This window comes from Lithobates pipiens, unplaced genomic scaffold (assembly GCF_037356315.1).
Source record: "Lithobates pipiens isolate NorthernLeopardFrog02 unplaced genomic scaffold, aLitPip1_a1.2 Scaffold_8, whole genome shotgun sequence".
In the NCBI taxonomy this organism is placed as follows: Eukaryota; Metazoa; Chordata; class Amphibia; order Anura; family Ranidae; genus Lithobates; species Lithobates pipiens.
Window position 1 is genome coordinate 258,415,534 of NW_027507903.1, and position 19,504 is coordinate 258,435,037.

The 19,504-nt window shown below is 41.9% G+C and overlaps 1 protein-coding gene across 9 annotated transcripts in view; it reads left to right on the forward strand.

The window, feature by feature from the left end:
* ATP2B1 (ATPase plasma membrane Ca2+ transporting 1) overlaps positions 1 to 19,504 on the forward strand; it is a 275,438-nt gene that overhangs the window by 102,031 nt on the left and 153,903 nt on the right. For all 9 annotated transcript variants that reach the window (XM_077471059.1, XM_077471058.1, XM_077471064.1 and 6 more), the window contains exons 3-5: positions 13,511 to 13,708; positions 16,630 to 16,884; positions 16,966 to 17,091. In XM_077471059.1, coding sequence (XP_077327185.1) covers positions 13,511 to 13,708; positions 16,630 to 16,884; positions 16,966 to 17,091 — 579 coding nt within the window. The remainder of the gene's footprint in view (positions 1 to 13,510; positions 13,709 to 16,629; positions 16,885 to 16,965; positions 17,092 to 19,504) is intronic.

Sequence of the window (19,504 nt, forward strand, 5' to 3'; positions counted from 1 at the left end):
CAGGGAGTTTGCTCATCTCTGCTAATGCTTTTCCTTCTGGCAGCAGTGTTTTGGCAGAAAATGGATAACGCGTTTAGGTGTGGCAAGTGCTTGAATGTTCATTTCATTGACCAGATTAATACATTTTTTTTTTTCTGGATATTGAAATGTAAATGCGCCTAAGCTTGAGCAGCAATTAATGTTTCAGTGTCAGGCATTTTTTCCCCAAACGCTGCTGCTTCTGAATGAAAGCGGGGGTGTCCCCCCCCCCCCCCCCCCCCCCCCGTTAATTACTTTATTAAGCAGACCCTGTACAATGTAAAGACTGCATGTGGCCTCTGCAAGCTGAAACTTTTTTTTTTTTTCCCCTTTCTGCTTTCAATTGGGTAAGTCATATCTGGTGAACTGACCACATCAACCTATTTTAGGTATGTGTGTGATGTCATCACATCAGAAGCATACATCCGTGTGCATGAGGTGGTCATACTGCCATGTGACCTTTGGTATCTGTGCCATCCTGCCCAATTTTGATTATGGGTGCCATCCACCCATTAGGCATTGTTTTCATGGCATTGGGGTGGCCTAGGCGTCTTCCTTGAGTACAAATAGCCAGGGTTTACAAGGCATGTTCTCTTTTTTAGAATGGGATACATGCCATCACCATAAATCATCACTGAGGCCTTTTTGGTCACCCTAATCAGGATGTACAGTACTGTGCAAAAGTTTTAGGCAGGTGTGACAAAATGCTGTCAAGTAAGAATGCTTTAAAAAAGTGTGTTTTATTTTGCATTTTGTAAACTTATAAAAACTGAGCGAACAGAAGAAAAATCTAAATTGGATGACTATTTGGTCTTCAAACGAACACCAACTTTTCTAGGTATGCTTGTAACGTGAAAACGGCCATTACGATACACAGGATTTTGCTGTGCACACAAAAGCATCATGAGTTCTTCAGTGAGCAAAAATTCTAGCACAATACCTCCTCCGTAACACTAAACTGATGATCTATAGGGGTTTTTTTTTTTTTTTTTTTTTTTTTTTTAAGCGTTGCCTATAGAAAACATGGGGTACTGAAGTGTGTTGCCATTTCACAGGTGCATGCAAATTTAGGTTTGACATGTTTGGTATCCATTTACTTGGTGCAACCTTGTCGAGCGCCCCGCCCCCCCCCCTCCTGGACCGTACCAGGCCGCGTGCCCTCAACATGGGGAAGGGGGGCGCCCACCCGATAAGCCACCCGCAGACCCCAACAACCAACGGCCAGGGTTGTCGGGAGGAGGCCCTTGTCCTCATCAACATGGGGACAAGGTGCTTTGGGGTGGGGGGGGCTGCCCCCCTTCCCCAAAGCACCAAACCCCCTATGTTGAGGGCACAGTCACTCGTCCCCACCCCTTTCCTGACCGGCCAGGCTTTGTGCTCGGATAAGGGTCTGGTATGGATCTGGGGGGACCCCCACGCTGTTTTTTTTTGGTGTAGGGGGTTCCCCTTAAAATCCATACCAGACCTAAGGGCCTGGTATGCTCCCGGAGGGGGCACTCACGCCGGATATTTTAAATACATTTGGTGTGGAGTTCCCTCTCGAGAGCTGATAATTCTGTGAGTGTCGCCTCAATATAGACGGAGGTCCGACTTTGAGGCGAGTTCCATTGAAATCAATGGGTACCATTCGCCTTGAAGTAGTACAGGAACCTTTTCTGAAGTCGGAGCGACTTCAGTAGTGTGCATTAAGGCGGCTCTCATTCACTTACATTGATTTTTACATGTAGTGCGACTTGAGGTGACTAGGGGCGACCTGAAGTCGGATCTCAGTTGCCCCTGTGTGAAACGGCTGTATGTAAGGACTCATTTTTGCTGGTAGTTAGAATCTTTATTTTTATTTTTTTGAACAAAGTGAAGGTTTACCATTTAACCACTACAATACAGGGCACTTTCGCCCCCTTCCTTCCCAGCCCAATTTTCAGCTTTCATCGCTCTAGCGCTTTCAATGACAATTGCGCGGTCATGCTACACTGTACCCAAATGAAATTTTTTATCATTTTGTTCGCACAAATAGAGCTTTATTTTGGTGGTATTTATTCACGACTCCGTTTTTTTATTTTTTGCGATATAAGCGCAAAAAAGCGTGAATTTGGAAAAAAACTATATTTTCTTTTTTCTATTTTAAAAGAAATCCAATAAAATCTAATTTTGTCATAAATTTAAGCCAAAATATATTCTGCTACATGTTTTTGGTAAAAAAAAAAAATTCCGTTAAGTGTTTAATAATTGGTTTGTGTGATCACGGACATTACGCAAATGATCATGTACATGTGTGTGCAGGTGATCACGTACATATGTGTGCAGATAATCATTTGAACATGTGATTTTATTGGGACATATGTGGGGGACATGTTTTTTTTATTTGGGGACATGTGTGTGTTTTGGGGACATGTGTGGTGACGTGTGTTTACACTGTGTGGTGACGTGTGTTTACACTGTGTGGTGACGTGTGTTTACACTGTGTGGTGACGTGTGTTTACACTGTGTGGTGACGTGTGTTTACACTGTGTGGTGACGTGTGTTTACACTGTGTGGTGACGTGTGTTTACACTGTGTGGTGACGTGTGTTTATACTGTGTGGTGACGTGTGTTTACACTGTGTGGTGACATGTGTGTTTACACTGTGTGGTGACGTGTGTTTACACTGTGTGGTGATGTGTGTATTACACTGTGTGGTGATGTGTGTATTACACTAGACTGGTGATCAGTTAATAAAAAGCTGTAAAAAACAGCTCATACTCACTGATCACCAGCCGGCTGCAGCGTTCTGCTCTCCTCTCCTCAGCGATGACTTCTGTGTGAGGAGAGGAGGAGCCGATTGCCTAGCAACCGGCTGTTTGTTTACATCACATGATGGCCGTGATTGGACATGGCCGTAATGTGATCAGGAGGGCCAATCACAGAGCCCTCCTGCCGATCCGAGATGCGCCGTGTCCGGGTGACAGGAGCACATCGGGATCGCGCCGCTGTGCAGGCACGCACGCACGCGCAATCCCGCTCCTTCTGAAGGACGTTCCTGAACGTCCTTTCAGAAGTAGAGAGCTCCCACCAGGCTATATATGTACATGGGCTGGGTGGGAAGTGGTTAAAATAAGCTGTCAAGTTAGTAAAGCAGCAATTATCAGAAGAGATTTAATCATACAGTTTGTAGTGTATAGATTTACAAAACAGTGGGATAAAGGAATATTCCTGAACTTTGTTTCCTCTCGTGGTTACTGTGAAATTGTGTGAATGCATCAATTCAGTGCATGTTATCTCGGCTTGTAGAGCTTGTATTCATTGAATGAGTTTACCAAAAAGTAAATATTGCAGAATATATAGCCTTAATAACTAAGCTCCATTTTCATGCTGAATAAACAAAATAATTAAGGTATCTTAAATAGAAAACTATCGTTTTAGATGGCTTTTTACTCCAAAAGCATTATATTAAAAAAAATATTGATAAAAATTTTAGAATATAATTTTCTATTTTCCATCTATATCAATCTATATTTGTCACATAACCTGGCTATAAGGATTCATTTGTGGCATATTTAAAAAACACAAACGTATACAGATACCTATAAAATACACAGTTCTGGTAAATGAGTCTAAATGATAGGCAAATCTTGCATTGTATTTATTTTTTCTAAAGCCCACTTTAGGAGAAATCGGATAGGAGACGGTTTCCCCTTTAAACTTTTTTAGCCAGGTAGGATAAGGGTTAATGTGTGCCAAGTCTAGGGCCGAAACAACTAATCGATTGATCGACAACTAGTTGATTATGAAAATAGTAATCGAAAAATGTCATAATCGATTAATCGGCCACTAACATAATGGGTTTAAAAAAAAATTGAAATTGGCCCTTATTCAAAGAGCACATTTCTACTGTAAATATTACTTTCACTGTCCTATAGTACAAAATGAACCCCTTACAGTAGTGATTATTTGCTCTTTTTGTACTAATTTTAGTTTTTTTAACCCCATTATGTTACTAAACATCTCAGGCCTGGGTCATGCTTCTGTTTTTTGGTGCTTTTTGCAGAAATGCATTACAGTTCATTTACATGGTTTTCTATGGGACACGTTTACATCCATGATTTTTTTTTTTTCCAGCTGCAGCGCGTATATATATATATTTTTTTTTTTCAATGGAGAAGCTGCAGAAAAGTATGTAATAATGCGTTTTTGCGGCAATTTGTGTTTTTTAATCTGCCCAACAACAATAATCGGCCAACTAATCGATTATGAAAATCGCTAGTTGCAGCCCAGTCAAGTCAAACGCTGTAGTATTCCATTCAAAAGCGTGAAGCTGTATTTTTGGGAAAATTTAATGTTAAAGGCTTTTTGTATACATGGTGTGGTTTTTTTTTTTTTTTTTTTTTTGTTTTTTTAGGCTGAATGAACAAAAAACTGATTTCATTATCCACGCAAACGAGGTAGATGGAGTTCTTCTCCTGGTGTGTGTTCTGGCTGCAGCTGCTGATCATTGAAAATTTTTCCGACCTGTCCCTTTGTGCCCATTCACACTACCGTGACTTGTCAGGCGACTTAGTCGCCTGACAAGTCGCGCTCCGTTCTGTACTATGGAACCGTTCTAATAGGAGCGACTCAGAAAAAGGTTCCTGTACTATTTTTGGGGCGACTTCAGGTGACTTGCATTGACTTCTATACAGTAGTCATTTTGCAAGTCGCTGCTGAAGTCGTGTGCAGGTCGCGTCTGAGTCGCGCTGCAAGTCGTGCCGCCCCTGTGTGAACGGACACTTTGACTGAAGTTGTTTAACTTCTGTTGGGAAGGGAGGCCACACTGATCAGTTTCTTTTTTTTTTTTTTGTCCAGTCCCTAAAAAGAAAAGGTTGCTTTTGATTCGCTTTGCCTATGGTTTAAACGCACCCTAAACAGAAATGTTGGGTCCAAAAAAAAAGGCAGGTCAAACTCTGCCTCTCAGACTGCCTTGCATACTGCTCAATAAAATCTGTGGGCAGTTTTTGACTTGCATATGAGGTGCATGTCAAATGTGGGACGACACTGGACAGTGTAAGCAAGTGGTCCAAAAGAAGGGACGCTGTAAAATTTGACATGAAACTTGTGTTTATACAATTTAAAAAAAATAAAATGTAACCACTTTAGCCCCGGAAGATTTTGCCCCTCCCTGACCAGAGCACTTTTTACAATTTGGCACTGCGTCGCTTTAACTGACAATTGCACATTCATGTAGCGCTGTACTCAAACAAAATTTGTGTCTTTTTTTTCCCCCCACAAATAGAGCTTTCTTTTGGTGGTATTTGATCACCTGGGTTTTTTTATTTTTTGCGCTATAAACAAAGCGACAATTTTGAAATGAGAATTTTTTTGGGCTATATCCCTCAATTAAAAATTCATTTTAGGCCGATATGTATTCTTTTACATATTTTTGTTAAAAATCGCAATAAACATATATTGATTTGTTTGCGCAAAAGTTATAGCCTCTACAAAAGATTGGAAATATTTATGGCATTTTTTTTCTTTTACTACTAATGGCAGAGATCTGTGATTTTTAGCGGGATTGCAACAGACTGGAGATTTTGACACATTTTTGGGACCTTTGACATTTATACAGCGATCGATACTGTATAAATGTCACTGGCAGGGAAGAGGTTAACACTAGCGGGCAATCAAGGGGTTAAATGTGTGTTCTGACTATATGGGGATAGGACTGACCAGGAGGAGGCAACATATTGTTCCTACTTAGTAGAAACCAATGACATCTCTGACCGCCCACCCTGACCGCCCACCGACAGAACAGGGATTTCCATGCTGGCTCTCGTGCACGCGATCGCATGTGGCTGTCGGCCAAGTGCATAGCTACCCCCCCCCCCCCTCTGAGCAGCGGGCACACACTTCTCCAGTGGCTCTTAAAGGGAAGGGTTTTGTGCAGCGGTGCCATTATGTGGCAGTATATGTGTGTGAGCCAGTCAGGGAACAGTTAAATAAACTTTTCTTAAATTTAAACGAGCACAAGTTAAAGGGTTGGGTTACAAAAATGCCTATACAGCTGAGGCACCTGTGAGTAGTTCACTGTGCTGCACCTGCGGTTTGGGCAAATAGGTGTTAAAGCAGCCTTAGGTCACATGATTGGTCCGGCCCAATTGGACTTGCTATTCACCTCTATGAAGCAGATTTAAATGGACTTGTGTTTGTTTACACTCTCCTACCTAAAGGAAAAAAAATGGGGATCTGCCCCTTCACCTGGGAAAATCGGATTGGATCAGAGGGCCCACAGAGTAGAGTGAGCTGTGTCAGTGGACGCGGACCTGTCATCCTCCCGCTCCACTCATTGTGGCCCGCGACCAGTTACCAATTCACTTAAGTGGCCCTCGCTCCTCAAAAGGTTGGGCACCCCTGCTTTAACCCTTACATATGCCTTAAAATATAAAATAAGAGACAGAGGAGTAGGTACCAAAGATATGTAGCCACTAAACTGACTTTTAGAGGGTATTGTGCCCAGTGAGGTCCATATGAACTGTCCCTTGAGGGTGGTCAAGAATATACACAGAGTAACAAAGCCTAGTATAGATATAGATACTTGCTTGGTTATTTCATTAAGGTAGTTAGAAATTTATAGACTAACCACAATAAGGAGGATGCATATCTACTACAATAAGGTGTTAGTCACCAACGGAAGAAGAGCAGCTGCAAAGTAGTAAAGCTAAACCACTGCAAAGCAGGATGTAGAGCCCCTTTATTAACTACTTAATTCCTGGAATGATTGGGGGGGGGGGGGGTGGTCTTCGGTCATGACATTAGACATTTTATTAGGGCTGAAACAACTAATCAATTATGAAATTGATTACTATTTTCATCGATTAGTTGGCCACTAACAAAAGGGGTTAAAAAAAACTAAAATTATCCCTTTATAGTACAAAGAGCACATTTCTACTGTAAATATTTCACTGTCCCATAGTAAAAAATGAAGCCCTTACAGTAGCGATTATTTGCTCTTTTTGTACTAATTTTAGTTTATTTTTAACCCCATTATGTTACTAAACATCTCAGGCCTGGGTCCCACCTCTGTTTTTTGGTGCTTTTTGCAGAAACACACTACAGTTCACTTACATGGTTTCCTATGGGACACGTTCACATCCATGATTTTTTCAGCTGTTGCGTAGAAAAGACAAGGACTATTTTTTTTAACGCAAAGCGGTGCTATTTTTTGTTTTTTTGGTTCAATATACTTCAATGGAAAAGCTGCAGAAAAGTATGTAATAATGCATTTTTGTGGCAATTTGTGTTTTTTAATCTGCCCAACAACAAATTGGGCAAAAAAAATGTAAAAATGCAAATCGTAGCAAAATTACCTTTATTTTTATTTTTTTTAATAGGGTATTAACCGATTAATCGAAACAATAATCGGCCAACTAATCGATTATGAAAATAATTGTTAGTTGCAGCCCTACATTTTATGTGAGGCACTGATGTTACTGTGTTGGTGACTCTTGGGCACTCAGAATCATGTGACGTTCTGGGGGACACATTCTTACCAGATTTTGAGTGCCCAACTTTCCCAAGGTGCCGCTGAAAGGTGCTGTGATGTCGCCTACACCTCTTGGATGTACCAAAAACTCAGACTGAAGTATGTCCCTTGTGTCCAGACTGCAGCATTTATGTACAATTTGTGGAGTGTTCATTTTGTCTGGAGTACTTGGATCACAGTGGGTCAGTTGCACTCCACTTTCTCCATTTAGTAAACCTCTTGTATTCTGTTCAATGATTGGAGAAGGTGAGGCCTGTCACAATCCCCCTGGAATACAGTTAGGCTGTCTATACATTATACAATTTTCTTGTACAATTTTCCTTTAGATTTACCAAAACCATATAATGGGACAAACCTAAGCACTTTCAATTTGTATACAATCAGGCAGGCCCTTGCACTACATAGTTGAAGGTAAATTGAATAATAAGATTGGTGTATGGCCAGCTTTATCGGAGCACCTGCATGCTGGTGGTGCAGTTTTCTATTTACAAACTGTCATGGGTGCCTCTCTATGTTAAAGAAAAACTGCACTTTCTGATAATGAAAATGGGCTATGCCATTCAAAAAGCTGGGATGAAATGTATAGCAATTACTTCAGAACCAATAAGTACAAATCCAGAAAACTGTTCTAAAATTTATTCCAGTGTTTTTAGTTTTCTTGCAGGGGTTTTTTAATTTTTTTAAATTTTTTTTTTTTTTTTTTTTTTTTTTTTTTTTTGCAAAGCTGAAGCTAAATTGAAATGCTAAATACAGATTTCGATGCTATACCTACCAAAAGATTTTGCTGCCACTGATGTAAAGCTTACCTTGGCGGCAGCTGGGGCTTTTAAACACATTCCCAGCTGCTATAGCAGTTGGTGCGTTTACATTAGTTGGGCTTTGACTAAACGTCTTACCCTAACCAGCTCTAAACCTACTTTACCATTCTAAGCCTAATCTATCTAGCCCCTTAAAAAAGAAATCACTATACTTGCCTGGTCTGCAGCTACTCCGATCCCAGGCTGAGCTGTCAGCGGCAGCTTTAGTGTGTGGGCGCGTGCAGGAGAGGCAGCAGACAATGACAGCACCATAGTAAGTCTATGGGTGATGCCACTTCCCATGCATTTTACAGCCATTGATTCTCAGCAGCTGCCTCTGGAAACTGGACTGGAGCGGCTGTTTACCAGGGTAAGTATAGTGATTTTCTTTACAGGGATAGATAGATTAGGCTTAGAAATGTGAGAGTAGGTTTAGTGCTGGGTTTTAACTAACCTTCCACTTTAAGCAGAACACCTGCTTTCAACAATTGTTGCTCCAGTTGATGCAGTGCACACTAGTCTGCCTAACAGTACTCAACTTTTTGCAGCCTTAAGGCTCTGTTCACACTTGCGATACGAGAAACCTGCAAATATCCCTGCATAGCCCCCGACTCTCAGGCAGTTCACACTTACATATGCAAACTGCTGGGAGTGTCAATAGAAAGCTAATGACACCCTCAAATCAGTTAGCCTATTGCAGTGCGAGTTGTCCATTCGGACAGGAATCTGATCACATGGGTCACCGATTCTGCGATCAGATAGCGAATGCAATGCGAATTCAGCCATTCGATCTGTATGGCTGAGTTTGCATGTCATTTGCAGTGCGGTGCGAATCACATCTGATGTCGGACAGCGCATGAGTGTGAACCAAGCCTTATGTAAAAGCGTGGGATTTCAAAATGGCACATACTCGCCTAGGTGGAGGCATCATTGGTCTGATGCTGCATCTGTCCCCTGCTGCATCCAAGCCTGATACGAGAACTGAGGGATCAAAGTACCCCTGGTAGAACAACAGGGGAGATCGCCGTACTAGCATTGGATAGTTAGTACAGCGGCTCTTCCTGAGCTGTCAAGTGTTTTTTTTTTTTTTTTTTTTTTTTTTTTTTCTTTTTCATTCAGCCCTGCTGGGTTGAACGAAAATGAAATCAAACTACTACTGTGTACTAGGCTTTAAGCTGGTAAATCATGGCTTGAATTTTAGCCGATTCCTTCAGGCCCATTCACACCTCAGAGTTTTGTAGCTTGAAGCCTGAAGCTCCAAAAAGCTGGAGGAGAAAAACAATCAATCCTCTGAGATGGCTCACATCTCCACTCCATGTCGCCGGAAGCGCGAAAAAAGTTCTGGAGGTTTTTTTTATAGCTCGATTTGGGCGTTTTTCTGCTTTTTACATGGGCAACCTTTTGACCTGTACAAAATTGCGGTAAAACACGTGACTTTCCGTCTGAAAACTATGCTTTTAGGTGTGACTGCAACCTTAGGGTAGCTGAAATTTGAGCTGTGCATGGTGGCACTGTTGGCATTACAAATTTTGACCAAAAAAAAGCTAAATTTTGTCATAAATTTAGGTCAAAATGTATTCTGCTACATGTCTTTGGTTAAGTGTATATTGAATGGTTTGTGTGAAAATGATAGCTTTATTTTTTTTGTATACTAGTAATGATGGCGAACAATGACTTATAATGTGACAGTGCAGCGGGCAATCTGACACTGATATCACCAGTGATGCTATAATACAGTGATCAATGCTAATACCATACATTGTCACTGTACTAATGACACTGGCTGGGAAGGAGTTAACATCTAGGGCGATCAAAGTGTTAACCAGGTCAATACCGGGCCTATTCTGGCACTTCTCTCCTACAAGTAAACAGAATTTTTTTGCTAGAAAATTACACAGAACCCCCAAACATGTTTTTTTAACAGACACCCTAGGGAATAAAATGGCGGTCATTGCAACTTCCTGTCACCTATAAAAGATCAAGTGGCAGAACTGCCGCTATGATCGTTCTTATATTGTGCACAGAATAGCCGGCTTGAAAAAATATCTGATGCCTGTAGCTGCAGGCATCATTCAGATATCCCCACTCAATGTCAAGGACGTCATGACACCCTAAGGTATTGAATTGGTTAACTGTGAGCAAACAATGTTTGTTGGTGTGTGTGTGTACGGTTTTGTTTTTAGTAAGCAATGTGCCCAATGGCACATCGCTGTTGACTGTAGAGAGCCCTGTGTTTACCAACACAGGGCTCTCTTCTTTAATTCGCTCAGCCGATGCCATCTATAAATCATTTGCAGGGACCCAGTGATCGATTTATGCTGTAGTGAATGACAGAGCAGCCGGTGCTGCGTGCATGCGCATTCCCCTGCCCTGAAATGCAATTCGCATAAATTTACGTGATCCTGCGCAGCTGAGCCACCCTGTAGCAGATGGCAACTGCTTAAAAAAAACAAAAAACTCAAAATAGTTCAAAATGGGTTCCAAAGGGAAAAGCTGCTTTCAGACAAAGTATAAAGAACAAGTTTAAGAATCAGAGGTTTTTGTTGCACAAGCCTTTTTTGTTTCTAACACAGCCACTTTGAAGAGACTGTGTGCCTAAAATACCTTACTGCAGGTATGATGTGCAGACCCCTTGTGTGCCTGTCCTTTAGAGCCCTTAAAGGTGCCAAAAATGCTGCATTTTTAGGCATTCTGTGTGTCGTGTTTTTTTATTTTTATCTAAATTCAGCCTATTACTTTCAAAGGACCTATACACACAGGCATGTACATATTTGTAAACTAGTGATGCCTGTAGATTTGTATAAAACAAAAAATTAAACTGTTTACTGATTATTTGAAGTGGGTACATGCAAATACGTGCCCAAGTCATGCCTCCCCTATATTTAGCATGGTTGGCCCTAGAATAATTTTTATGCGTGAAAGTGTGTAGGCGCTATATAGACAATACTAACATTTTTTTGTGGCTGTTTTTACAGTGTCTCTTAAAGTGGTTGTAAACCCTTACAAACCACTTTGACCTACAGGTAAGCCTAGATTAAGGCTTGCCTGTAGGTCCAAGAAATATCTCCTAAACCTATACGGTTTAGGAGATATTTGCCCAAAGACGGGCACCGCTGTCTACGGCGCATGCGCCGTAGACAGCGGCGCGCAGGCGCACTGAGCGCGGCATTTCCAACAATGGAGCTGCCGCGCGTGTCGTCTCCCGTGCGCATGCGCGGGAGTGACGTCATCGCGGCTTTGCCGAATGACAGCGGCGGAGCTGCGAGACCCCACCAAGAAGATGGTGGACTACAGGGGACAACGGTGACTTCGCTGGCTCCTGTGTCAGGTAAGTGACACATAATGGGCTACTATGCGATATATAGTAGTCCATTATGCTTTACCTTTGCAGGGAATGAAAGAGGAAGTAAACTCATCAGGGTTAACTTCCTCTTTAAGGGCATTATTTTGTCCCAGAGGTTTTCTGTGTTGCATAAATAGTTTAGGTAGACATTTTTGGTCATTACTATTGGTTCTCATTCCAAGGTATCTCCAGCAAATATTAGATCGGATTGGGATACATATAGGTGATGCTAAACTGGAGCAGTGGTACAGAGATCCTCCCATGAACGCAGTTCACATATGCATGCAAAATTGTGTTCCCATAGCATACAAAAACACGTGTTGTTATAGTTGTGCTATTCACTCATAATGGCACCCCAACACCCCTTAAGGCACTTGCATTTTAAGTGATAGTGCATGGTAACAAAATTATCACGTGTTCTCGTGCAGTGCAAAAATGTAAAAAGTTAAGCGATACTTTAACATTTTAGTCTGTTGAGCAGACCTTTTAAATGGGCTACACTAACTCAGCACAGTTGGATGTAAAACGCCCATTAACTAGACCATTGTCGCTAATACATTGGTGTAAACAGAGCCTTAGCTGTTCTTAAAGCGGGAGTCCGCCGGGACTCCGCGTTTTTTTTTTTTTTTTTTAAGCCAGCAGCTACAAATACTGCAGCTGCTGACTTTTAAAATAGTGACACTTACCTGTCCAGCACGCCCGCGATGTCGGCACCCGAAGCCGATTTCTAGATCGTCTCTCGGGTGCTGCCACCGCCATCTTGGGTATGGGAATCAGGAAATGGAGCCTGCGCTGCGCTGCGCAATGACGGTCCCCGCTGCCTCTGGGATCTGTGTGTTTCCCAGCAGGCAGCGGGGCACTTGCGGAAAGGGGCGTAATCTACGCCCCTTTCCGCAGAGAGCTATCCCGGAAGTGGGTGCAGATACCTGTACTGTACAGGTATCTGCACCCCCCTCCCCCTGAAAGGTGCCAATTGTGGCGCCGGAGGGGGGGAGGGTTCCGATGAGCGGAGGTCCACTTTAGGGTGGACCTTCCCTTTAAGTAGGACTGTAAGAAAATAAAAACCCACCCTGACCACACTTTTTTTTTTTTTCTCGCAAAACGCCATCAATTCTGCGGTAAACCTGTCTATGGTCTGCTTTTTTTTTTTGGGGGGGGGGGGCGGGGAAGCAACTCCAGTTATACTTGTGTATAATCTACACACACTGGTGAGTTGGAACAGTGAGCATTATAGTTTACCTTCTTTAAAGCCAGGTTCCTCTTTTTCGTGTATGCTCTTGTTGGAGTAATCTGGGCATGTTATGCCCTGGTGACTACACAGTAACTGGGGAGATATCGACACAAATCTAATCCCTCCACCTTTATTTTTGATTGGCGATGACTAGACCATTTCTTGTAACAGTCGGTATGTGCCCCCAATTTAATTACATTTTTAAAATAAGCCCATTCTGGTATAGAAAATGGTGACTTTGCGGTCTTGACAATACTTTTGAGTTGCTGTCCCAGAACAAACATTTGGTTATTTAGAACAGTAAACACGTCTGTGTACTATTTATGGCTCAGTGATTCAAAGGATTGAATCTTTTCGATTGGCATAAATCAGGAAAGTAGCATTTTCCAAAGGAGAGCTCAAATTTTGCTTTTTTTTTTTTTTTTCTATACATATTTAATTAGAAGAAAGTAGAAATTACAATTTTTTTTTTTTTCAGGTTTAACACAATAGATCTTATATGAATATGTTGGTGTTCTGTTTACATATATGCAATATAGTGTGTGCAAATGACATGTAAAATTTTGTCATGTGATACTGGGTTTAAAAAATTTGTGTCTAATCTTATTCCCTTCTTTTTTCTAATGCAGGTTTGAGTGGAAATCTGGCAGACCTTGAACGGAGGCAAGAAGTATTTGGAAAGAATCTTATACCTCCTAAAAAGCCAAAAACGTTTCTTCAGTTAGTATGGGAAGCATTACAGGATGTAACATTAATTATTCTAGAAATAGCAGCCATAATATCTTTAGGCCTTTCTTTTTACCGACCTCCTGGTGGAAATAATGACTGTAAGTATTGATTGCACTGAATAACTGGTCTTTCTAATCCAGGCATGTCTGGACTTCCTTGAGGCCTTCAGCCTGTTTTTAAGCCAGAGGCCTCATGCATGTGGGCAGAACATATCACTGTTAGACTCCTGACATTTAATTTTTTCTTCTTCTTTTTTTTTTTTTTTTTTTTTTTTTTCTTTTTTATACCCCTGACAGTATTTAATGTGCATATGCACCTTGTGTCAGTTACAGGAGTATTTTAGAGTAGCGTTTAGGGGTTTAAAATAAAAAATGCCCCAATCTTTTCCTTACTTTCAAAGTGCAGTTTATCAGTGTAATTTACAGCCATTCGCATGTGAACTTATTCTAATGGACAGAATAAATTATTACTTTGACTACTGGACTGCATTTACACTCAATGCCGTACGTGCATAAGCAGCATTATAGGCGCTTTTTTTTTTTTTTTACTTTTTTTTTTTCTGCCAAGTTCTGACAGAAGAAATGCAACATATTTCCAACCTAAATTCATACTCCTGTGTGCACGAGGCCTTAACCTGATTGAGGTTCCTATTGATGAAGGCTATACTGCTGCACAGAATTTTACAGCTGAATGACTAAGATGCTTTACTGATCCTTTTGTGGGGGAGGGTAAACATTGTTAATTACGTTACTGCCAATCCTCACTTTTTTTTTTTTTTTTTTTTCTAAAGTAATCTTTTGATATAACATGGCTCCTTGCAAATTTAGTCTACTCTTTGGCCCACTGTTGAATTTGATTTCTGTCCTAGACTATCTGAAGTAAAGTTGCCAAAGGTATTGCACAAGCAAGAATATAAATTGGCATGGCTATTTACGGCATGTTTTTACATGTGTAATCTGAGGGCTCATTCACACCATATGTACATGAAAACTGTGCAGATTACACTTGCAGAGAGTTTACATCGGTTTTCATGTGCAAAAGTCATGTGCCCTGTTCATACCAATGTAGCTATCATATCCTCTTTTATTTTTATCCCCCATGGAGAAAACTGCATACACGTTTCCCTTTGTGCCTTTGCAGAACGTGTGCAGAAAAACTGACCTCTGCACCATGGTGTGAACGAGGCCCTAAAGTGAAGGTGAAGCGCTACCATATTTTTTTATTTTTTTTTCCTAACCTGGAAAGTAAAGGTATAATGTGCTAGTATGCATCGCATACTAGCACATTATATGAAACTTGCTTGCAAACGAAGTCACCGCTGGAGGCCACATCCATCTTTACCCGTCTTCTGGCTGTGACTGGCCGGAGCCGCCAAGCACGGCACAGGGCTCTGAAGACGCGTCACGGGTGGCCGTTCCATCAGAGCGTATGCACCAATTAAGTAATTGGCTGATTATACAGTAAATATCTACTAAACGGTGCATGTTTGGGAGATATTTACAGTACCTATAGGTAAGCCGCCTTATAGAAATGTTTGTGTGACTTCCCATTCTAGGAGGCAGTCAAAGCCTGCCATTTTATAATCCATACATAGGTTTTTATTTCTGTCACTTGGGAAAGATAGACACCTATTAGTTTCCTAAAACTGGAGAGTGCAAAATCTTGTGCAGCTGTGCATGTTAGCCAATCGGCTTCATTATTTCAGCTTGTTCACTTAAGCTTTGCCAAAAAACACCTGGAAGCTGATGGTTTCTTTGCAGAGCTGCACCAGATTTTGCGCATTCCAGTTTTTGTAAATCAACCCCTTAAGGGCATTGAAGTATTTGCTTTAATGAGCAGTAAAAAAAAATACTTTTAGCAATGTATCCTTGAAATAAAACCACAAATACCTGCGCTAAAATAAAATCGCAACTGCTATCAGTGATGGTGAAAATTTTAAGCAGCTGGCACAAATCTGGTAAACAAGATGATCCAAATTACATAAACACAAATGCAGTGCTAAAAATTGATAAAGTCCCAATGTAAATAGATGAAATATCTCCATTTGGAAAGGTCCACACAGGATAGACTGTATGACCATCAGTAACAAAAAGTCACATGACGTTGCCAAGCTCAACAGTTGGCCATTATACTGGAAGTAAACTTTGATCGTTTTATTGTTTTTACATGCGCTTTTTACTGTGATGTTTGAGTATTCTGGCTTTTGTTCTTCTCAAAATTCACTTGTCAGTAATACTGCGCAATTACATTTTTTTTTTTTTCAATATACCTATTTTCATGATGTCCTAATGTGATAAGCCTGTCTGGGAGGATCCTATTGATGGTCATACAGCCTATCCTTCCATGTGTGGAGATCTCCAAGTGGATGATTCCTAAGCGTGTTTCACAGCTTTTAATTAAGTAGTCCATTTGTTGGGGTAAGAGTCGGTGTGAACCTTTCCCTCTTGGTGACGGATCCTTACCAGCACTTTGTGTGAATTATTGCACCCATTGGACTGTCATATATTTACATTGGGACTTTTCATTCGTTTTTAGTGCTGCATTTGTCATCAATGCATCCCTGACCTTTCCAGCTGCATGTACTGTGAAATAGCTTTTGCTTCAGAGGTGATTTATTTTTATTTTTTTGTAGAGTACTTTTACTGTTATGGTGCTTGTCTACCTCTGTCTTTGGCTAGGAAATGACACCCATTAACTTCTATGTGGCTCTACTTGCCAGGAAGAGAGGACTTGTGGCACTGCCTACAAAACACATGATCCACAGTTGTAACCAGAGCAGAGGTGCCCATTGGAAAGACTTCTCCTCTTTTGTTCCAGTGAATATCTATCAGTTCTTGGGCACTACTAACAGATGGCAAATTATTAAAATGTTTATCCTATACTTGTGTATATTTAAGTTTCATTGCATTATGTGGATACATCTCTGCTGTTGGATTATGTTAATTGTGCAAACAGTTTTATTTTCTTAAATATCACCCATGTTAAATGGTTAACTTTTTTTTTTTTTCTCATTTTGCAGTGTGTGGAGAAGCCAGTGGCGCTGTTGAAGAGGAGGAAGGGGAGGCAGGCTGGATTGAAGGTGCTGCTATCCTTCTATCCGTTGTATGTGTGGTGTTAGTAACCGCTTTTAATGACTGGAGTAAAGAGAAACAGTTCCGAGGGTTACAGAACCGAATTGAACAAGAGCAAAAATTTACAGTTGTCCGTGGAGGCCAAGTTATCCAAATTCCAGTGGCTGATATAGTTGTTGGAGACATTGCCCAAATAAAATATGGTAAATATTTTGCATCATAAATGATCTTAATCATGGAAACTCTTGTTTGTCCTAGATCTTGACAGATGGTCTTTGTTTTAGGTGATCTGTTGCCTGCTGATGGAGTACTAATTCAGGGAAATGATCTTAAAATTGACGAAAGTTCGTTAACTGGAGAATCCGATCATGTTAAGAAAAATCTGGAAAAAGACCCTCTACTGCTTTCTGGTTGGTATCCTTTACCATTTGTTCCATAAATGAATGCTCATTCTGGATTTTAACCACTAGGCGTCCAAGCTATAGCTAAAAGACTGCTACGGCGCGGACGCCAATTGCTGGGAGGGCGTACCTGGACATCAGCCAATCACAGCGGCCATTTAACACTCAATCTGAGTGTCCAATGGGAGATGATCTCATATGTAAACATATAAGATCATCTCTCATCGCCGGCTCTCCTTCCCCACATAGACAGCATGTGAGGAGGGAGAGCGAATGGCTGCAGTGTGAGTGTTAGGAGAAAAAAAATTCCCACAGTGCCTTCGGTCCCCAGTGCCACACATTAGGGTCACGTGTCATTGTCCTGGTGCTCCAGGGCCTTCAAAAGTGTAATATGTAGTCAACAAGTTAGATGTGTAATTTTGGCTCCTAGAACACCTGTTGGTGCTCCCTACATGTTGGGCCTCTGAGTGGCCAGGCTGTGAAAGTCCCACACATGTGTTATCGTAATACTCAGGAGTAGCAGAATGTATTTTGGGGCGTCATTTGTGGTACACACATGTCATGTGAGAGAAATAACCTATTACAATGACAATTTTGTGGAAAAAATAAATAAAATAAAATCTTAACCACTTCAGGACCGCCGTATTGCCAATGTACGTCAGCACAATGGCACAGGCAGGCACAATCACGTAGATGTACGTGATTGCCTTCCAGCGGGTGGGGGGTCCAATCGGACCCCCTCCCGTTGGATACGACGGTCCGGTTCCCTCCAGGAGCGCTCCGTGAGGAGGGGATGGCCGTTCGTTTTCAGCCACCCCCTCTGGATCGCTCCTGGCCAATGAGAAGCTTCCTCCCACTGTGTATTGTTTACACAGGAAGGAGGAAGTGATGTCATTCTCCTCGGGGCGGTCTTTTTGACCGGACTACGAGGAGAAGAGTAAAAGTAAGTGTGCACCAACACTACACTGACATGTAGGTACACACAGGCACACAAACCCCCCCCGATCCCCCCCCCCGATCCCCCCCGCCCCCCCTCCCCCCCCCCAGTCACAGTGTCACTGATTGCATTGATCATTTCTTTACTGATCAATGCATTCAGTGTCAGTTGTGACAGTAAAAACTGTCAGGACAGTTAGTGTTAGGTCCAGGGTAGCCCCCTATCACCCCCCAATAAAGATTTAACCCCCTGATTGCCCCTAGAGTTAACCCTTTCACCCCCTTTTGCCAGTGTCACTAAGCGATCATTTTTCTGATCGCTGCATGTGTCGCTAGGTAGCTAGTTATTTTTTTAGGTTCACCGCCAGGTTTTTATAGCGCTAGGTACCCCGATATACTACCCAATAATGGTTTTAACCCCCTGATTGCCGCTAGTTAACCCTTTCACCCCCTTTTGCCAGTGTCACTAAGCGATCATTTTTCTGATCGCTGCATCAGTGTCGCTAGTGTCGCTAGGTAGCTAGTTATTTTTTTAGGTTCACCGCCAGGTTTTTATAGCGCTAGGTACCCCGATATACTACCCAATAATGGTTTTAACCCCCTGATTGCCGCTAGTTAACCCTTTCACCCCCTTTTGCCATTGTCACTAAGCGATCATTTTTCTGATCGCTGCATGTGTCGCTAGGTAGCTAGTTATTTTTTTAGGTTCACCGCCAGGTTTTTATAGCGCTAGGTACCCCGATATACTACCCAATAATGGTTTTAACCCCCTGATTGCCGCTAGTTAACCCTTTCACCCCCTTTTGCCAGTGTCACTAAGCGATCATTTTTCTGATCACTGCATCAGTGTCGCTAGTGTCGCTAGGTAGCTAGTTATTTTTTTAGGTTCACCGCCAGGTTTTTATAGCGCTAGGTACCCCGATATACTACCCAATAATGGTTTTAACCCCTTGATTGCTGCTAGTTAACCCTTTCACCCCCTTTCACCAGCGATCACAGTATAAGTGTCACTGGTGACGCTGGTTAGCCAGTTAGTTATTTAGGTTCCCCGTCAGGTTTTTATATAGCGCCAGGGACCCCCATATACTACCTAATAAAAATTTGAACCCCCTGATTGCCCCTAGTTAACCCTTTCACCACTGATCACCGTATAAGTGTTACGGGTGACTCTGGTTAGTTTGTTTTTTATAGCATGAGGGCACCCACCATTTATTACCCAATAAAGGTTTAACCCCCTGATCACCCGGCGGGTGATATCAATTAGGTTTTAGGGTCAGGGTCTGCGTCGCCCCAGGCAGCGCTAGGTTAGTGCCAGTACCGCTAACACCCACACGCAAAGCATACACCTCCCGTAGTGCTATAGAATCTGAACAGATCAATATCTGATCTGATCAGATCTATACTAGCGTCCCCAGCAGTTTAGGGTTCCAAAAAAACGCATTGTTAGCGGGATCAGCCCAGATACCTGCTAGCACCTGCGTTTTGC